The following is an 18,940-nucleotide window of genomic DNA, read 5'->3' as shown; positions in this document are numbered from 1 at the left end:
GAGACACCCTTCTACATTCTACCTGAAGTCCATGGAAATCGAGCCATGCCTAGTTTTGTCACCGTCTCCATTCAATAAATCTTTGGCAGTGAGAGAACCCTTCCACAAGATGTTCATACGGTTTCAAATGGAAGAGGTTTTCCATCAATGGTGCTTTATAATTTCTAGAATCCCTTTGTGTCCTTCCAAATACCACACTTCAATACCACTGCAGTCTCTACCAACTTATCTTCAGGTGTCCTTTATTAAGTTAACTAGCAACAACACTCTTTCAGCACTTATATTTGGCCATTTAAGTTAAATACCTAGCAGTGTAAATGGTACTAAGTGCCCAACTCTCTCCTTCCTCCTCCTTAGAACATAAGTGTTGCCAATACTGGAACAGACCGAAGGTCCATCAAGCCCAGCATCCTGTTTCCAACAGTGGCCAATCCATGTTACAAGTGCCTGGCAAGATCCCAAAACAGTACAATACATTTTATGCTGCTTATCCTAGAAATAAGCAGTGGCTTTTCCCCAAGTCCATTTTAATAATGGCTTATAAATTTTTCGTTTAGGAAGTTATCCAAACCTTTTTTTAAAACCCTGCTAAGCTAATGTTCTCTGGCAACGAATTCCAGAGTTTAATTACACGTGTCTCTTTGGTAAAAGACTCCCAGGTTAACAATCATCTGCACGACATGGCCAAGTTTCACCAGAAATATTGGCTGCATCCGGGGCAGAACAACTAAAAGCAAATATACAAAGGTGCATACATTTACAAACATTAAAAAACAAATCTTTAAAATATAGATTGTAAGCTCTTTTGAGCAGGGACTGTCTCTTTGTATCAGGTGTTCAGCGCTGCGTGCGTCTGGTAGCGCTATACAAATGCTGCTAATAATAATAATAATAACTCAATCTGAAACCAACACATACAAAGCTATCTCTTGTATAAAAGCTAATAAATATTAGCAACATAAAAGTAACTATCTAAAATACACTTATCTCAGTAACATACCATCTAAAAAGAATGAGGGAAGGGAGACAGGCCAAATCTAAGTACCTAGAGGAATATTGGTCTATGATGTATGTTGGTTTGCTCTGCCTTATCTGATCTCTGGCTAGTTTTGAGGACTGCAATTTCTTATCTAGTTTTTAGCTTTTTGCATTTTTACTGCTACTCATGCCATTGGCCTTTCTGCTGCTCCAGTGTGTGTTTAAAAAAAATTATTACTTATAGATATTACAGGAAGCATGTTCAACAGCAGAATTTGCAAGTAACCTTGCAGCTCAGGAATCTTTTATCCTTTTTATTCAGTCCTCTTACGAAAGTATTTCTCTTCTGTAATTCTGCTAATCTTACCTTTGCTCATATTTTACTTTTTTCCTTGCATAGATTTTACACATTTAGGGGTTCTTTTACTACGGTGCGCTAAGTGATAAACCCATTATATTCCTATGGGCGTCTTACCACTTAGCATGTGCTGTTAGCTCACTAACCTCACCTGTTTACTAAAGCTTAGCTCAAGTTATCTGCAGCAGGGCCTATTTTATTCCTATGGGCCCTGCTGCAGATAACTTGAGCTAAGCTGTAATAAACAACCCCCTAAATCTGTTAGCACCATAATAAAGGACCCCTTAGATATTTATTTTCCTTTTAATTACCATTACAATTTCCAGGATCTGACAGGACTGTATACTTTCTTTGTGACTGATTTTCTCTCTGGTTTTTATGTAGCAATGCAAACAAGGACTGTGTTTGAAAACATTAGCCCATAGAAGTTGCATAACTTATCTTCCTGTTTGCAAAGCCACACAGCATTGCCAACACAGCCCATTCAAAGTGAATGGGCTGTGTCGGCAGTACCGCACCACCAGCTACTAGTGCGGCTTTGTAAATGGGGGGTTAGTCTTAACATAATTTCAGTTGTTTCACAAAATAGAAATTGTTTTTCACATAGGTATTAGTCTGGAAAAGAAACCAGTCCCTGTTTGTTCAACACATCCTTGGTTTTATTGAAGGTAAATTAAAATAGTCATTTTTTTCATATTTTCTAATCATTTTAAAATTGTCTATTTATGAATTTTTTTTAATTAGTTTTTTTTACTGGGATTAACCAGGTTTATATATAGAGTGTAATAACTCTTCAGCTTTTTATTTAAAAAAAAGAAAAATGTTTACTTTGTAAAACAGGAAGTAGAATGTGTATGCATAGTAATTAGACTTTAACTGTTTCATTGACCCAAATTTTTATCTAACAGAAACATTTAAATTGAGATGAATGAAAACCAAGGATGTATCTGCTTATACCAACTATTTACTCTGTAGATCACATTTGGCAGGAAAATTATGAATGTTTCTGCATTTTGTACAGGGGAATAAAAATTATCAATTAGGGATAGGTACTCAAGTTTCTAAAAGTGGTTACATAGGAGGAGATTCTATATATGGCGCTTAAACAATCAGTGTCGGCTAAGCATATTCTATAAAAGGCTCAGATTATAGAATACGCTTTGTTCATATTTCAGCACCTAAATCTATGTGCATCCATTTACTCCAATGAAAACTTGGTGTAAATCCCTGTGCGCAGATTTAGGTGCACTAAGCCATATTCTATAACTAGGCGCGTAAATTTTGGGACGCCCATAGCCATGCCCTTTTTTGCCTGTGCGTATTAGAAGTTTGACGCACTTACAGAATGAGCTTAGCAAGTTGTGCACCTAAATTCTAATCAGTGCCAATTAGTGCTCATTATTGCTTAAGTGCTGTTTATCAGTGCTCATTAGCTTGTTAAATTACACGCATTGTTATAGAATCTGCGCCGATCTTTAGGCGCACTATGTAGAATCCGGGGGATAGCGTTTAATTGATATAGAGTATTCTTAAGAAATGAGTACAGTGTTGCAACTTGTCTTGGGTCAAGTTGTTAGTCCAAACAATTATATGATTACATTGCCTTCTTCAGAATGCACCAAAAGCCTTTACAATGTTCAGAGCCACATATGTATTTTTCTGCCTAACACATTAATCCTCTGGTTTTGGGAAGTTTGGGAGGTCCTTGCTGCCTTGGAGGAAATGTTGACTTGTCAGCAAGGAGTTGAACTTTTTGTTTACACTAAGGGCCTGATTTGTCAAGGTTTCTTCTCATAGAGGCAGAAAGGAGGGGTGGGGAAGCCTTAATGAAGTAGGCCCTAAATGAAGGAAAATGAATAGATGTTAATCTTTTTTTCAATTTCCTCTTTGGGTAAAGGATGATGAAAACAATAACCCGCCTTCATAAGGCTATGATGTTGTTAGAGTACTTCACAAGTAACTCCTGGGTATGGAACAATGAGAACACCAATATGCTAATGACCCAGCTAAGCCCCGAAGACAAAAAGGCAAGTATATCTTGTATTTACATACACAGATATTTGGTGAGTTGTGGTCTCTAAGCAAATAAGTGTACACAATATTGATTTATCTTTATAAGTAATAATGCTCTTCTGTAGAATTACTTTGTGCCTGCCTTTTGCTGGTTTCTATCTCCAAATAAAGTCCCTCAGGAAGATGGTTAGTTCTTAGTGAAAGCAACAAAGCTGACAAGAAATCCAAGTGCCACAAAACACTTCTTCATAACAGCAATAATAGCCGAAGTACTAGGTATCTGAGGACTCTTGCTTTTGTTATCTCATACAAAAACCATACCATTGAGTTATAATGATGAAAACAAATCTGGTTGTCATCAGTTGAGTCACTGGATAATAGAAAAGAAACCAGTTTCAGAATTTTCCTGGAAACATGGATGCCCATTCTTTGGAACAAATGTAAAAAAGCTGTGACTGGTAAAGGATGATATGCAGCCTTTGCCTGCAAAAATTATGAGGAAAAGTGCAGCTGAATAGGAGTTGTTGCTGAGTCCAAATACATGAATTGGAACTTCAAACCAGTGTTTTCGGCCTCTTCAGAATCGGTGCAATAAATAATAATTTGGAAGTTTATTTTATTCAAGCAAAATATACATTTTGAAACATCTTCAGATAGAGGTGACCATTTAGGTTTTTCAAGCAACAAATTACTCCACAGCTCAGTCCAGGTTCAGAGCCATCTTTGGCACCGAAACCACCCTATGTACCATAATACAAAACATAAACATTCTACAGGCGGAGGGGAAAAAGGCACTTGTCATGCAATTCGACCTATCAAGCACCTTTGATGTGGTAGACCATGGAATACTAACTCCTAAGTAAAATTGGTATAACAAGCCACATTCTGAAATGGTTTCAAGGATGCCTTACAAGCAGATCCTATCTGGTAAAAATGAATGGCCTAATCTCTGAGAGCTGGATCACTGGCAGTGGGGGTCCCACAGGGCTCACCACTCTCCCCTATTCTATGTAATGTCCTCATGGTCTCATTGGGTCACTCTTCAGAGAACACTGGTTTCAGAGCCTTCGTATACGCAGACAATATCACAGTCTTAATACCAGCAAATAACAATAATTCAGACAATCATGTACCTTATGGAGAGTTGTCTCTCTCTGTCCTCCATCTAGGTGATAATTAATCACCTGAAACTCAACTGTGATAAAACAAAATTTCTTCTGGTAAGGCATAACTCAATTTCCGGACAGGACTACGGCATTTAAAGTGAATGGTCTACCCTGTAAACTTAGGTTGCCCAAAGAACATGTACGCAAACTGCAAAGTATACAAAGCATGGCCATAAGGCTCATCTGTGGCTTGAAAAAATAAACAGGGTCTCCCATTTATAAATTCATAGTAGTAACATAGTAAATGACAGCAGATAAAAACCTGTACGTTCCATCCAGTCTGCCCAACAAGATAAACTCATTTTACATGGTATGTGATACTTTATACCCGAGTTTGATTTGTCCTTGCCATTCTCAGGGCACAGACCGTAGAAGTCTGCCCAGCACTGTTCTTGTACTAAGCTTGCAGAACCTCTCCCATCTCTAAAGATCTATTAAATCTTTAAGAGGTCCCGCCAGTATCCTGGGATGTATCCCATCTGGCCCCATAGCTTTGTCCACCTTCAGATTCTCAATCTGTTTATTATTGATATCATTGGTTCCGCGAGACCATAAAATTTATGCTATTGAGGGAAACATGTATTGACACAATCTTACTAAAGAATCTGCCTACATACATAGGGGGAGATTCTGTCTATGGCGCCTAAAAAATTGATGCTGAAATCAGTGCCAAATAAGCATGTTCTGTAGATTTAGGCACAGATTATAGAATATGTTTAGTTTATAATTCATCGCCCTAAAACTACACGCATCCATTTACAACAACAAAAATGTGGCATAAATCCAGCGTATAGATTTACGTATGCTCATATTCTGTAGGAGGAAAAAAAAGACCTCAGAAGCCTATCGTGCTACAGTGCCACAGCATAGACAATTTTTAAGCACTAAATAGGTACATAGCTCCATCACTGGTCAAAGAAACCTCTGTTGTTGTTGTTTTAACTTTTTCTGTTGCAATTAAAACATCAAATAAAAACTTTACAGAATGGCGCTTCACTTATACGCAGACACCAAACTGGCTGCAGCCAGTGAAGATGCTGGTGTTTCTCCTGTGTCGTTCAAAAAAAACTTTAACAACCAGCGCTGTCTTGTCAAAGTCAATGAATCAATGCTGTTCTACAAAGATCAATACTATATTGTAACCAATTGAAGCTGTATTATAGAAATACTTTCCACTGAAGAATTCAGACCCTTGGGCTCTAAAGTATTGAGGCGGTGGAGGGGGTAGGGGGATTGACACTGGACCACAAGGGACCCCTTGTTAATGTTAGGGGGGGGATGGAGACCCACCGGATCTCCAGCCCTCCCTAAACTATCGGGGGGACCAGAGATCCAGCAGAACTCCAGCCCCCCTGTCGCTGGGGGGGGGGTCGGTCACCCACTGGGCCACTAGGGACCTTTTACAAACGCTGAGGGGAGTTAGTGGGGGCTGGAGACCCACCGGATCTCCAGCTCTCCTTGAACCTTGTCGGGGGTTCTTCAGTTGGGTTTGCTTCGTTGGGGGAAATGGGGGCCTGTTAGCATGCAAATGCATGCTGGACATGGCTCACCATTCCTCCCCAATGGTCTGCAAACCCTAACGCCAGCTCGGAGCTGGTGTAGGGTTTGCTGTGGCCAGCACCTAGAGAGTTGCATGGGTACTGGAATCCAACCCGTCCCCATTCGTCCCCACGGGGAATCTAACCTATCCCTGCCCATCCCCGCAAGAATTTAACCTGTCCTCATCCAGTCCTGCAGGAATTTAATGGTATGTAAAAAAAAATTGCTGTTGGCTCTCTGTCTCTCTCTGGGTTTCAGCCGCAGCACTGCAGGCAAGGATAGGAAGTTGAAACACTCTGGTGCACACATGTAAGATTTGTCTGTGATTCACTGGAACTGTGTGCTAAGAGATCGCCACATGCACGCGGCAGTAGGTCAGGTGACATCTGATGCTCGTGCCTATGTCGGAGCTGAGATCTGTGCATCAGCCCGGGAGCAGAGACAATTAATAGTAACATAGTAAATTACAGCAGATAAAAACCGGATCGGTCCATCCAGTCTGCCCAATAGTCACAATCATTAAAAATTCATGCTTAAATCAACAATGAATGTGATATTATATATTTGATTATGGTCTTTCTGTGGCGTTTCTGGGACATAGACCATAGAAGTCCGCCTGGCCCTATCCTTATGTTCCAACTGCTGGAGTTGCCCTTGAAGCCCACTCAGGCCTATTCATCTTCTCATTTGCTGGACACAGACTATAAAAGTCTGTCCAGCACTGTCCTCATGTTCCAGCCAATAAAGTTGCTGTCGAAACCCTTTTCAGCCCATCCTAAACCAGATTGCCATATATGAGACACAGACCGTACAGGTTTTCCAGTATCAGCCCTAGTTCATCACAGCCAGAGTCACCATCTAAGTGTCACTCGACACATCCACAAACAAGCAGCCATTTAAGTTTAGGTTTTTTATAACTTCCATTTCCATATCATCAAGCTGATCAATCCATAGACTGGTGGGTTGTGTCCATCTACCAGCAGGTGGAGATAGAGAGCAAACTTTTGCCTCCCTATATGTGGTCATGTGCTGCCGGAAACTCCTCTGTATGTTCTCTATCTCAGCAGGTGGTGGTCACACACAGCAGCAGCTCTGGCTAGGCCTCCAAGCCTAATCCTTAGGTTTTGTTGAGGCCTGGGGTTGAGGGCTCTTTTGAGCAAGTGCAAACCTGGTGGTGCCAGGTCCCTCCTTTTCTCCCCCCCTCCCGCTGGCTCCGTTTAAAAAAAAAAAAAAAATTTTAAACGTCTTTAAAGGCGTTTAATTCGACGTTTCTTTAAACGTTCATTGCAGCTACTCACTGGGACACCAGTTCGTTACAGCTCGGAGCGGCAAGCAGGTAATTTTACCTTTTTATAGCGGGCAGGGGGTTCCCCGATTCTTCTCCTCGTGGCATATGGCGTCGGAGGGCGAGGGCGCAAAGGGTCGCTCCCCGGATCGCTGGAGCGCTTCTAGAGGGGATGCGGGGGTTTTACAACCTGATTCGCCCTTGATGGGTGACAGTTTAGTGACCGATGAATGTCCCGGTCGTTCCTCCGGCGTGGCGGTTTTTTCCCGCCATAAACGCCCATCCCCCGCTCCTCGCCTCCGCCATCTTGGCCGGCCACGCGGCTCGGACGGCTTCTTCGTGGGCCGCCCTTGAGGTTGGAGACATTAATGCCATGAACGCCCTTAATTGGGCGACGGCACAAGCGGCTAAAGTTAAGCGCCGTTCTTCCCGCGCGGCTCCTTCGCGGAGTTTCGCGCCGGACGCCATTTTGGATGCGCAGCATGTCTCTCCCCCGCTATTGCGAGCGCCGGTTGAGAGTGCGTCTAGGGCTGTTGCCCAGGCTGCGGAAGTGCACAGTCTGGGGGGTTTCTCCCCCGAGTTTGTTTTGCTGCTGCATCAGGCTTTCCTCATGCAAAACGCTGCCCCTGCTCCCTCTTCTGATAAAGAGGTTGAGGTTCCCAGAGGTAAACGCCCTCGGGTTGATTTCCAGGCCTTGGAGGACTTTGTCTCCTCCGATGTAGATGAGGGCAGCGTGTCTGAGGTCTCCCAACGGTCCTTTGCGGATTCCTTGGAGGAGATAGATCCCCGCTCGGATGGAGCGGATGACCCCTCTGCAGCGCGGCTTTTTAGCCCAGAGGATTTGCCCAACCTGTTTTTACAGGCCATGGACACTTTGAAGATTTCCTCTCCGGAGGACGTCTCTCCCTCAGCCCCTGTTGGCTCTGCCATTATGCTGGGGACGAAGCGCCCGCCTAGATCCTTCCACGTGCATGATGCCATGCACACCTTAATTGCGGCTCAATGGGATGTCCCGGAAACGAGCATTAAAGTGGCTAGGGCTATGTCCCGCCTCTATCCTTTGGCTGTGAGTGAACGTGAGGCTATCTGTGGCCTACCGTGGATTCTTTAATCACTGCGGTGACTAAGAAAACGGCGTTGCCGGTGGAAGGTGGCACGGCCCTAAAGGACGCCAAGACAGAAGATTGGAGGCGGCCTTAAGGTCGTCCTTTGAGGCAGCTGCTTTAAGTTGCAGGCCTCAGTTTGCGGCTCCTATGTGGCAAGGGCGTGCCGGACTATGGTGCAGCGGGCTTCCCCCTCGGATCTTTCCTTGAGGGCTGATTGGCGGCCCTGGAATCGGGCTTAGCCTATTTGACAGACTTGCTGTATGATGTCTTGAGACCCTCAGCTAAAGGCATGGCTCAGACAGTCTCTGCGCGGCGGTGGCTTTGGCTGAAACATTGGTCTGCTGACCACGCCTCTAATCCCGCCTGGCTAGATTGCCTTTTAAAGGCAAGCTGCTCTTTGGGGTCGAGCTGGACAAAATCGTGACCGATCTCGGCACGTCTAAGGGCAAGAAATTACCAGAGGTCAGGGCTCGGGCTAGTACTCGTCCCGGTACCTCCAGAGGACGGTTGCTGGAAGCCCGTCGGTACCGCCCGGGCAAGTCGGGGTTCCTCTGCCCCCTCTTCCTTCAAGAGGAATTTCTCCCCCAAGCAGCATTCCTTTCGCAGAGACCGCCGTCCCGGAGGTGCTCCCTCCGGTCCTCCCCCAGGGTCTCGTACCCAATGACGGGGCCTTGGTCCACGCCCCAGTGCAGATTGGAGGACGGCTGTCCTCGTTTCTGGGCGAGTGGACCACTATAACTTCAGACGCGTGGGTGCGGAAGTCATCAGAGACGGCTACAAGCTAGAGTTCTGCCAACCCTTAAGAGACGGGTTTGTACTCTCTCCCTGCAAGTCTCCGGTCAAGCCGTGGCAGTGCAGCAGACCTTGGACAACCTGATCCGCCTGGGTGCGGTCGTTCCGGTGCCAAAAAATCAGATTGGCAAGGGACGTTACTCCATTTACTTTGTGGTTCCAAAGAAAGGAGGTTCTGTCCGGCCTATCCTCGACCTCAAAGGGGTCAATCGGGCCTGGAAAGTGAGGCACTTTCGCATGGAGGACTCTCCGCTCTGTTATAGCGGCAGTGAAGGCAGGAGAGTTCTTGGCTTCCTTGGACATCAAGGAAGCGTACCTGCATATTCCCATCTGGCCTCCTCTCCAACGCTTTCTGCGTTTTACAGTCCTGAGACGACACTTCCAGTTCAGAGCCCTCCCTTTCGGGTTGGCTACTGCTCCGCGGACCTTTTCCAAAGTAATGGGGGTCATAGCGGCCTTCCTGCTAAAGGAAGGAGTACAAGTCCATCCTTATCTGGACGACTGGTTGATCCGAGCCCCCTCTTATGCAGAGTGCGGCAAAGCTGTGAACCGGGTGGTTGCTCTTTTGAGCTCCCTGGGGTGGATCATCAACTGGGAGTAAAGCCAGCTGCGCTCGACTCAGTCCCTGGTGTATCTGGGAGTTCGATTCGACACCCAAGTGGGCAGAGTGTTCCTGCCAGACAATCGGATTGTCAAGTTTCAGGCTCAGGTGGACTAGTTCCTAGTAGCCTCTCCTATTCGGGCTTGGGACTACGTGCAGCTGTTGGGCTCTATGACGGCCACGATGGAAGTAGTGCCCTGGGCCAGGGCTCATATGAGACCACTACAACAATCTCTGCTGCTGCGCTAGACTCCGATGTCGGAGGATTATGCTGTGCGCCTTCCCTTGGACCCAGCAGTGCGCAAGGCGCTGAGCTGGTGGACGCAGACAGACAAGTTGTCTGCAGGAATGCCTCTGGTGACCCCGGAGTGGATTGTCGTCATGACAGACGCCTCTTTGATGGGCTGGGGAGCCCACTGCTTGGGAAGGACAGCGCAGGGGCTCTGGTCTCCTGCAGAGGCAAGTGGTTTATCAACCTCCTGGAACTCAGAGCCATTCGGTTGGTGTTGTTGGAGTTCATCCCGGTACTGGTGTTGAAGCCTGTACGGGTCCTGTCGGACAATGCCACGGCTGTGGCCTATGTCAACCACCAGGGAGGTACCAAGAGCGCCCCTCTAGCCAAGGAGGCCATGAATCTATGCCAGTGGGCGGAAGCGAACCTGGAACAGCTGTCAACGGCCCACATTGCCGGAGTCATGAATGTCAAGGCGGACTTTCTCAGTCGCCATACCTTGGAGCCCGGAGAGTGGCAGCTATCTGCTCAGGCGTTCTTGGGCATCACGAAGCGCTGGGGCCAGCCGAGCCTAGATCTGATGGCGTCATCGGCCAATTGTCAAGTGCCGCGCTTTTTCAGCAGAGGACGGGACCCTCGATCCCTGGGAGTAGATGCTTCTCTATGTGTTCCCGCCCTGGCCCATGTTGGGCAGGGTGCTAGACCGGGTGGCAAAGCATCCCGGCAGGGTAATCCTGGTGGGTCCGGATTGGCCCAGACGTCCCTGGTATGCGGACTTGATCAGGCTCTCAGTCGGCGATCCTCTGCGGCTGCCAGTGGAGCAGGGCCTGTTTCATCAGGGTCCCGTGGTGATGAGGATCCCTCCCCCTTTGGTCTTACGGCCTGGCTATTGAGCGGCAGCGTCCTGAGAAAGAAGGGCTTCTCAGACAAGGTCATCGCCACTATGCTGAGAGCGAGGAAGCGCTCTACTTCTACTGCTTACGCCAGGGTTTGGCGTATCTTTGCAGCGTGGTGTGAAGCAGGCTCACTTTCTCCCTTCACTGCTCCAATTTCTTCAGTGTTGGCGTTCCTGCAAGAAGGTCTGGACAAAGGCCTGTCGCTCAGTTTCCCTGAAAGTTCAGGTAGCGGCTCTGGCTTGCTTCAGGGGCCGCCTGAAGGGTGCTTCCCTGGCTTCGCAGCCAGATGTGGTGCGCTTTCTCAAGGGAGTTAATCACCTGCGCCCTCCTCTGCACTCAGTGGTGCCTGCGTGGAATCTCAACCTGGTGCTAAGAGCATTGCAGAAGCCGCCTTTTGAACCCTTGTCGAGGGCATCTCTGAAAGACCTGACGTTGAAAGCAGTCTTTTTGGTGGCTATCACTTCAGCCAGAAGAGTTTCCGAGCTCCAGGCACTCTCATGTCGAGAGCTTTTTCTGCAGTTCACTGAGGCAGGAGTGACTATTCGCACAGTGCCTTCCTTCCTGCCCAAGATTGTTTTTCGCTTCCATGTGATTCAGCAGCTCTGTCCTCCCTTCCTTCGTAGGGAGGTCTACCCAGAGGAATACTCTGCTCCCAATTTCTGGATGTGAGACGAGTCATCATCAGATACTTGGAAGTGACCAATGATTTCCGGAAATCGGATCATCTGTTTGTCCTGTTTACAAGTCCTCGTAAGGGTCTGCAGGCTTCTAAGCCTACAGTGGCAAGATGGGCAAGGAAGCCATTGCAGCGGCTTAGGTGGCCGCGGGGAAGGCCCATACCTTTGCCAGGCATTACCGCTTGACTGTGGCTGTCGGGCGGAGGCCCGGTTTGGAGCTTCAGTGTTGCGGTCAGGGATTTCTATGTCCCGCCCTGGGTGAGTACTGCTTCGGTACATCCCACCAGTCTATGGATTGATCAGCTTGATGATATGGAAGGTAAAATTATGTATCATACCTGATAATTTTCTTTCCATTAATCATAGCTGATCAATCCATAGCCCCTCCCAGATATCTGTTCTGTTTTTATTCTGGTTGCATTTCAGGTTCAAGTTTAGTCTTCAGTTATTTCAGAAAGACTTCGTGTTCAAGTTCTTTCACTTGGATTCTTCAAGAGTTGAGACGAGTTTGTGTTACAGTGAGCTGCTGCATTCCTCTCCCCTCCGTTTTACGGGGCTGGATTGAGACATAAATTCTGCCGGCACTCCCTCCCGCTTCGTGCGGCTGTAGGGCAGCTTTGTACCCCTCCCGCTTCGGCGGTGTTAGGGTCAGTCAGCTCCTCCCGCGGTTGCGGTTGCAGGATAAGCCAGATCCCCCCGCATCGGCGGGTGTGGTGTCCCTCCCCCGCTCCGCGGGGATGAGCTGGACGATTCCCCTCCCCCACTTGTGTGGGGATGAGCTGGGTTAATTCCCCTCCCCCGTTTCGGCGGTGGTGAGCTGGGCAGAGTGTCCCTTCGTGGGTGTAATTCTCTAAGTGCTGAGTCCTGCGGATGGAGCTTTGATATCGACATACTGAGGAGTTCCGGCAGCACATGACCACATATAGGGAGGCAAAAGTTTGCTCTCTATCTCACCTGCTGGTAGATGGACACAACCCACCAGTCTATGGATTGATCAGCTATGATTAATGGAAAGAAAATTATCAGGTATGATTATACATAATTTTACCTTTCTAATTAGAGATCCTCTGTGTTCATCCCATGCCTTTTTGAATTTCATCACCATTTGTATCTCTACCACCTCCTTAATGGAGACTTTCCGCATCTGTGCTGTTAAAGCAAGGAGGAGGAGACAGCATTGAAAGAACTTGGTACTCGATAGGTGAAAGGCTGGCGCAAGTGCAGCATACACTTCCACGGGAACCCCGCAGGAACTGCTTCCGTCCCCGCGGGAATCCCCCGTTCTCGTGCAGGTCTCTACCAGCGACCCATTCTTCGGCGCCCTGGTCACTGATCATTGGGGATGAATAGGTTTATCCTTGTTTTGCATGCATTTGCATACTAGTTGCGTTCAGATCCCTCGAGCGCATTGTTTCACGTGCTCGGGGACTCTGATCATGGGGCGGTAGTAAACGCTGGCGCTAGTATGGCACTAACAGCCTCTAGCGCCGGCGTTTGCTTCTGATCATCCGTATGTTTGTGTGGTTGGCAACTGATACATATCCTTGACTGTGGGCAGGAGTAACTATCATTTAATCATGTCACTGGGTTTTAATTATTATTTTTTTTTAATTTGTGTAGACATTTAACTTTGATGTAAGACAGCTGCATTGGGCAGAGTACATGGAAAACTATTGTATGGGAACAAAAAAATATGTCCTAAATGAGGAAATGTCTGGACTCCCTGCAGCCAGAAAACACCTAAACAAGTAGGTTTGGTTTTGATTGTAATGTAGAGGGTATTTGCTTTTCAGCGGTATGCTGTGTTTCCTTTTCATCTGTTTCCATGTCCCTGACGGCCTACTTCCCTTTTGTTTATATATGTCTTTTACTGAACTGAAGCTGGTTTATGATCTAACTGTGATATTCTACTTATAGTAGTAGCCTGTTAATTGTGGCCACCCCGTTTTCATTCAACACAGTAAATCTGAGGTGTTCTCTGAGGCTCTTTTTCAATAAGAATATTCCATGTTCTGCTTATGAATAAAGATGGGTAATACATACAGCTATTAGTTCCAGGACACACTGGCAGATGTTTTAATCTGAAACTCTGAAATGGTAGCATCAGTAATGAAGCAGTGATGTTAATGTACCTGTGTTAAATCATATTTCATTAGGTTATGATATGACGTCCCCATCCAAGGCTGTGTGCATCAAATATATATGCCACACGCTCAGTGGCCCTTTTACTAAGCTGCACTAAGAAATGGGCGAAGAGCACCAGTAGTATTCTGTATTCAGAATGGTGCGGCCAGACGTTAAGGAAGGTGGAATTATATCTTACTGATGATTTAAGTTCCTTTAGTCGGCAGCACGGCTCTCGAAGTGCTCTGCTCTTTCCCTTACAGTTTAAAAACATGTTGAGAGGAAAGGATGAGACATTCCTTGGATACGCACATGCCACTCTGTGGTGTAATGCTCGCTTTGTGATCATTGAATGTGCACTGATTGATGGGCATGGATGTGCATTACAAAGGGACATTTTGCTGCTTTGGCAGATGCATACTGGAGATTTTCCTTAACACCAGCAAGTTATACTGGTGAGTTCACTGGAAAAGAACCAGTTTTTTTTTTCTCTGCCTCCATCTGCTTGTAGGAGAGATAACACCCACTTTGTTCAGAATGGTGCAGGCAACTAAAGGAAATTATCAGTTAAGATTTAATTTCACCATCCAAATCCTAATTTCAGATTGTTGAAAATACTTAGGATGGACTTTGAGTTCAAAGGATAAAACATAATAGTTATTAATGTGTGAAATAGCCAGCAAATAGCCAGTATTCTTTAGACATGCAATCTTCACCATAAGTATAGAAAATCAACTTAGACAGTGGTGTATTGTAAGTATCTGTTATAAAAGAATCATATTCTGTTAGTGATACCACAGATCTGGTTAGCCTACAAAATGTTCATGGATGTGGGGGGGGCATCCCCCCCCCCCCTTTATGTTCTTAGCCACTCACTTCTGCTTGATACTGCCACTATTCCCATGCATAAAAAGCATTCTGTAGGGTAATGCAAAAAAATTGTTCCCCACCTCGCCTTAGAGAAATTCCTCCCTATACCACTGAAAATCTTGGAAAATATGTATGAATAGTGGTTGAACTGTTAAAGGTAATAAAGATCAGCAAATGCTAAGCTAGAGCCATAACCCTGCCCTGTAAAGGAAGTGCATGCATATGTGCCAGGGCTCAGTTTTCAAAGGTGTCTTGTGTGGTAGTCTTCAGATGCTTCATAACCTCTTACATTTTGTTTGGTGTAATGTGTGGCGGGGTGTACTGTGCTCGCAGTATTCTTTCCCTCCACCTCTCTCTAATGTTTTTTTTTTTTTTTTTTAACTCTTTCTAGGTTAAGGAACATACGTTATGGATTCAATACTGTTCTGATAGTCCTAATCTGGCGTATTTTTATTGCAAGATCACAAATGGCAAGAAACATCTGGTACTTTGTAGTTAGTCTTTGTTTCAAGTTCCTTTCCTATTTTAGAGCATCGAGCACTATGAGATACTAATGGAGGTGTTCAGCACTTGGGCATCTATGCATATGATCTACCTGCGCAAAGCCTGTAAAATGTACATGGTCTTTTCGTGTTTTGTAAAGACATTAAACCATCTTAGATTTCAGTGTGTGGAATAGATTCAATATGTCATGCTTCAAACATGAAGATTACTGTGGGATGCCAGATCAAACCAGCATTAGACAAGTATATGGTTGCACTTCAGAAATTGGGCTCCTCATTTTGGCCTGGAAAATTGGGGTTCGACCACTAACCAACTTTTAACTTTGTGATTCTTGAATGTACTTATTTGAGTTCTGTCTTTTTGTTCATGGTTTGTTTCCCACTGAGTAGAGGCATGTGCAGTTACACTGGATTTTAGCTTATGCTGAGAAATACATCCATCTTGTCTTTATCAACTTTGCTTAGCGATTCAACCCTTTCCTCTCATTTTCATTGTGCTTTTGCTTTTAGTGTATTGTTTTTGCAGCTTAGTCTTTTTAAAGTGCTATGAAGGTGTTTGGCAGGCAATTCATGTGAACAGAATCCATGCCTCCAATGATTTGAATGCTGTTTTGATCTGCTCTTCAAAGTAAAACATAAAATGCACAGCATAACAGAACATGAAAGAATAGAACCATCCAGCATGTGATCAATTTCTTCTTACATTTGAGAAATCGGGATTCTTGAGAGCTTTTCTATTCTCTGAACATATTTTTCATAATTTCCTTCCTAAAGTTTTTTTTCTTGTTGGTCGTTTAAAAGGTGCACAGATCAAGCAGTATCACATATAGTGAAGTCCTGCCCCTTTATAACATTTCACAAAGCTTTACACGCACATTTATAGTTCAGGACTATAAACGTGCATTCCATTGAAAGAGTGATGATGCTTGGACGAAATCACTGTGTGAAATATCAAGCAAAAGAATTAAGTTGCAATGCTTCATTAAATGAGCGGTTGTTGTCCAGCATCTTTAGCATGTAAAGTTTGTTTTAAACTGAAGAAAAATTAATCTTGTACAGTTACTGCAAGAAAACTGAAGAAGTGAGAATGTCAATATCACAGCTTTGAATGAATTGCCTGCATAATCTAATTTGCACTTGAGGTAGCTTTTTTTTCACATAGTGTTTTGACCTTTTTATGGGATAGAAAGGGCATGGCATGTCCACATTATAATGGTCAGTTCTTACAATTCTTGCTTAAAATAATCCGGTTCATGCAGTATTTATGTTGGACTATGTTAATATACCCTTGCAAAAGATTAGACCGCACTTGTTTTCCAGTCTTTCCTATCCATATCCAGTGAGCTAATTTTGTTGTTAAAAGCTAACTTTAAAATGGGTCACCATCTTCTATGCAGGTGATGATCTAATTTTAAAAATGCTTCCTTGTTGAAGCTAACTGTTCTTCTGTAGTGGGTTCTTACAAATGGTCCTTCTAAAGTTCAGTATAGTCTATAATGTTCTACTAACCTCTTTGGTCTAGGACCACACTGCTGAAAAGTGTGCGAGACCTTTAGCAGCTGAAAGTTCAGTAAATTATTATTTTTTTGTTTGTTTGTTAGTGGGATGTATTTTTTAAGTAACAAGTCTCCATTTTATGAGCTGTGGCTGCCTGGCACATCTTTCTTGACTTCATTAGGCACTTTTTATTGATCTGATGGGGGGGGGGGTTGCTTATTTTAACTTCCTGAATCCATTTTTATTTCATTTATTGAGTGCCTCAGGTTAAGATGAGTCTTAAATATAAAAAATATTGTGATATGCACAGTGGTAGACCACCTTTTGATGCTGTTGGAACCGCTTCAGCAGTAAGTAGTGTATCGGTAAAGCCAGCTTTAAAATAGTCTTTTCTCCTAGTCTTAAAATACAGTGGTTTGATAGGCTGGAAACTACCCCTTAACTTATTCTGCTGCTGCTGCTTTCTTCTGGTGCTGATAGTCCAGCCCTTCCAGAGCTGTCTTAAGGAATGGGTGCATGATGCTATAAACTATGGCTGTTATTAACAGTTGGGCAGGTCTGTAGGTTTTTTTTAACTGCCATGTGTCATACAGAAATTTTTTTTTTATAAGTTATTCTAGACAACAGCCCAGCTGTTAAACTACAGTATTTTTCATAATGGATACTTCAGCATGGTGTGTCCTCTTTAACCTTATGGTGCACCTTGCTAAGGGCCTCAGTGTCTGTTGACAATATAGTATACTTGGAGCCCTGAGCACTAGGTTCATAATTCCCTTCCTGACTGTGCATTTAGCAAATCTCTTAACCTACCTGCGCTCAGGCTTAAGATTGTAAGCCCTTTTGGGCAGGGACCATGTAATTTGATTTATCTTTGTAACGTGCTCTGTATATGGGCAGTACTTTATAATTAATAAATACCGTGATGCAATTCTGTGTGATGACTGATTGTTATTGATAAATGGACGTTTTGTTTGGAACTCTTTTGATCAGTAATTACATTGTATTGGAAGAAATTGACTTCAGGAAGTAAGCATAAATTCTTGTTTTGTTCAGTGTCGGTTTAGAGACCATTTAGAAGAATGTAAGATTTGCCATACTGTGTCAGACTAAGGGTTCATCTAGCCTAGTAACAGGAAGTGGGTACTTGGCAAAGTCCCAAAACGTAGTAAGGTTCTATGCTACTTAACCTTAGGGATAAGCAGTGGCTTAATAATGGCTTATGGACTTTCCTCCAGGAATTTGTCAAAACTTTTTTTTTAACCCAGCTCATTGATTGCTCTTAACACTTGCTCAGTCAATACGTTCCAGAGCTTAACTGTGTTGAGTGAAAAAATGTTTTCTCCTATTTGTTTTAAATGTGCTACTGTGTAACTTCATGGACTCCCCCAAGTCTTTGTACTTTTTGGTAGAGTAAGCAATCAATTTGTGTTTACCTGCCCACTCCATTCAGGATTTTATAGACTTTAGACATTCGGAGGCCCTTAAGAGTACTGTGACAAGCCCAAGATCCTTAGGGTGAGTACTCTAAATATAATCCTGGGCAAAGACTTAGTTAAACATGTGTACTCTTAAGAAAGAAGTGTATGAGGAACTATAATAGAGGTATTCAGTACTTCCAAGGAAGAAATGCATAAGAAGGTCTCTTCCAAGGCAACTAGGGGTTATAAGATGAGGGTGACAGGATGGAGTCTCGGGGTGAGATCTAAGGAAATATTTCTTGTTGAGTAGATGGAATGGTATCCCAGGGGAGATAGTGGAAATGAGAGTAGATGGACCACAGAACTAGAAGAAAAGATTGGCTGTATGATATGCATAGAAACATACCATGTACACGAATAGGGGCATCTGCAAGCTTTCCACTGGTTAAATGCCTGCCCTCCCCCTGCCCTGCTGATCCTGATATTACTGGACAGTGCAGATTGTGCTAAATCAGCAGAAATCTGGTTTAGCACATCTGAGCCAGGCCAGATCAAGGAGTGTCAGTGCCCCCAGAAGGTCCTTGTGCCCATTTTTTTAGTAATTATTCTAGACCATGAAGGAGATAATAATCTTTTCTTTCTCACTTGAGAGAATCTTATCTTGTAGACAGATGCACGCTCTGTAGCCAACCTCATTTTAGTCCTCATTTCCTAGAATTTGGAAATGTAGGTCCCAGATCTGATGGGAGCTGGGAAAAGAAAACAGTTCTGAATTGTTTGCAAATCTATGTGAATCTGAAAGGTGAAGGGTCAAATATTCCTGTAAATGTGCACAATACAAATATTTGTAAAATCTTCAAGCTGCTGCTTGTAAAATGTTGTGGA

General features: G+C 44.4%; 1 protein-coding gene across 4 annotated transcripts in view; it reads left to right on the top strand.

The window, feature by feature from the left end:
* Window positions 1-15,303, top strand: part of FAR1 (fatty acyl-CoA reductase 1) — a 175,196-nt gene extending 159,893 nt beyond the window's left edge. For all 4 annotated transcript variants that reach the window (XM_030200956.1, XM_030200957.1, XM_030200954.1 and 1 more), the window contains exons 10-12: window positions 3,234-3,363; window positions 13,264-13,391; window positions 15,029-15,303. In XM_030200956.1, the coding sequence (XP_030056816.1) occupies window positions 3,234-3,363; window positions 13,264-13,391; window positions 15,029-15,191 (421 nt within the window). In that variant the 3' untranslated portion in view covers window positions 15,192-15,303. The remainder of the gene's footprint in view (window positions 1-3,233; window positions 3,364-13,263; window positions 13,392-15,028) is intronic.
* The last annotated feature ends 3,637 nt before the right edge of the window (window positions 15,304-18,940 follow it).

The sequence above is a fragment of the Microcaecilia unicolor genome, chromosome 4 (genome assembly GCF_901765095.1).
Source record: "Microcaecilia unicolor chromosome 4, aMicUni1.1, whole genome shotgun sequence".
NCBI lineage: Eukaryota > Metazoa > Chordata > Amphibia > Gymnophiona > Siphonopidae > Microcaecilia > Microcaecilia unicolor.
The sequence above is the reverse complement of the archived record's forward strand: the minus strand, read 5'-3'. Positions and strand labels throughout refer to the sequence as shown.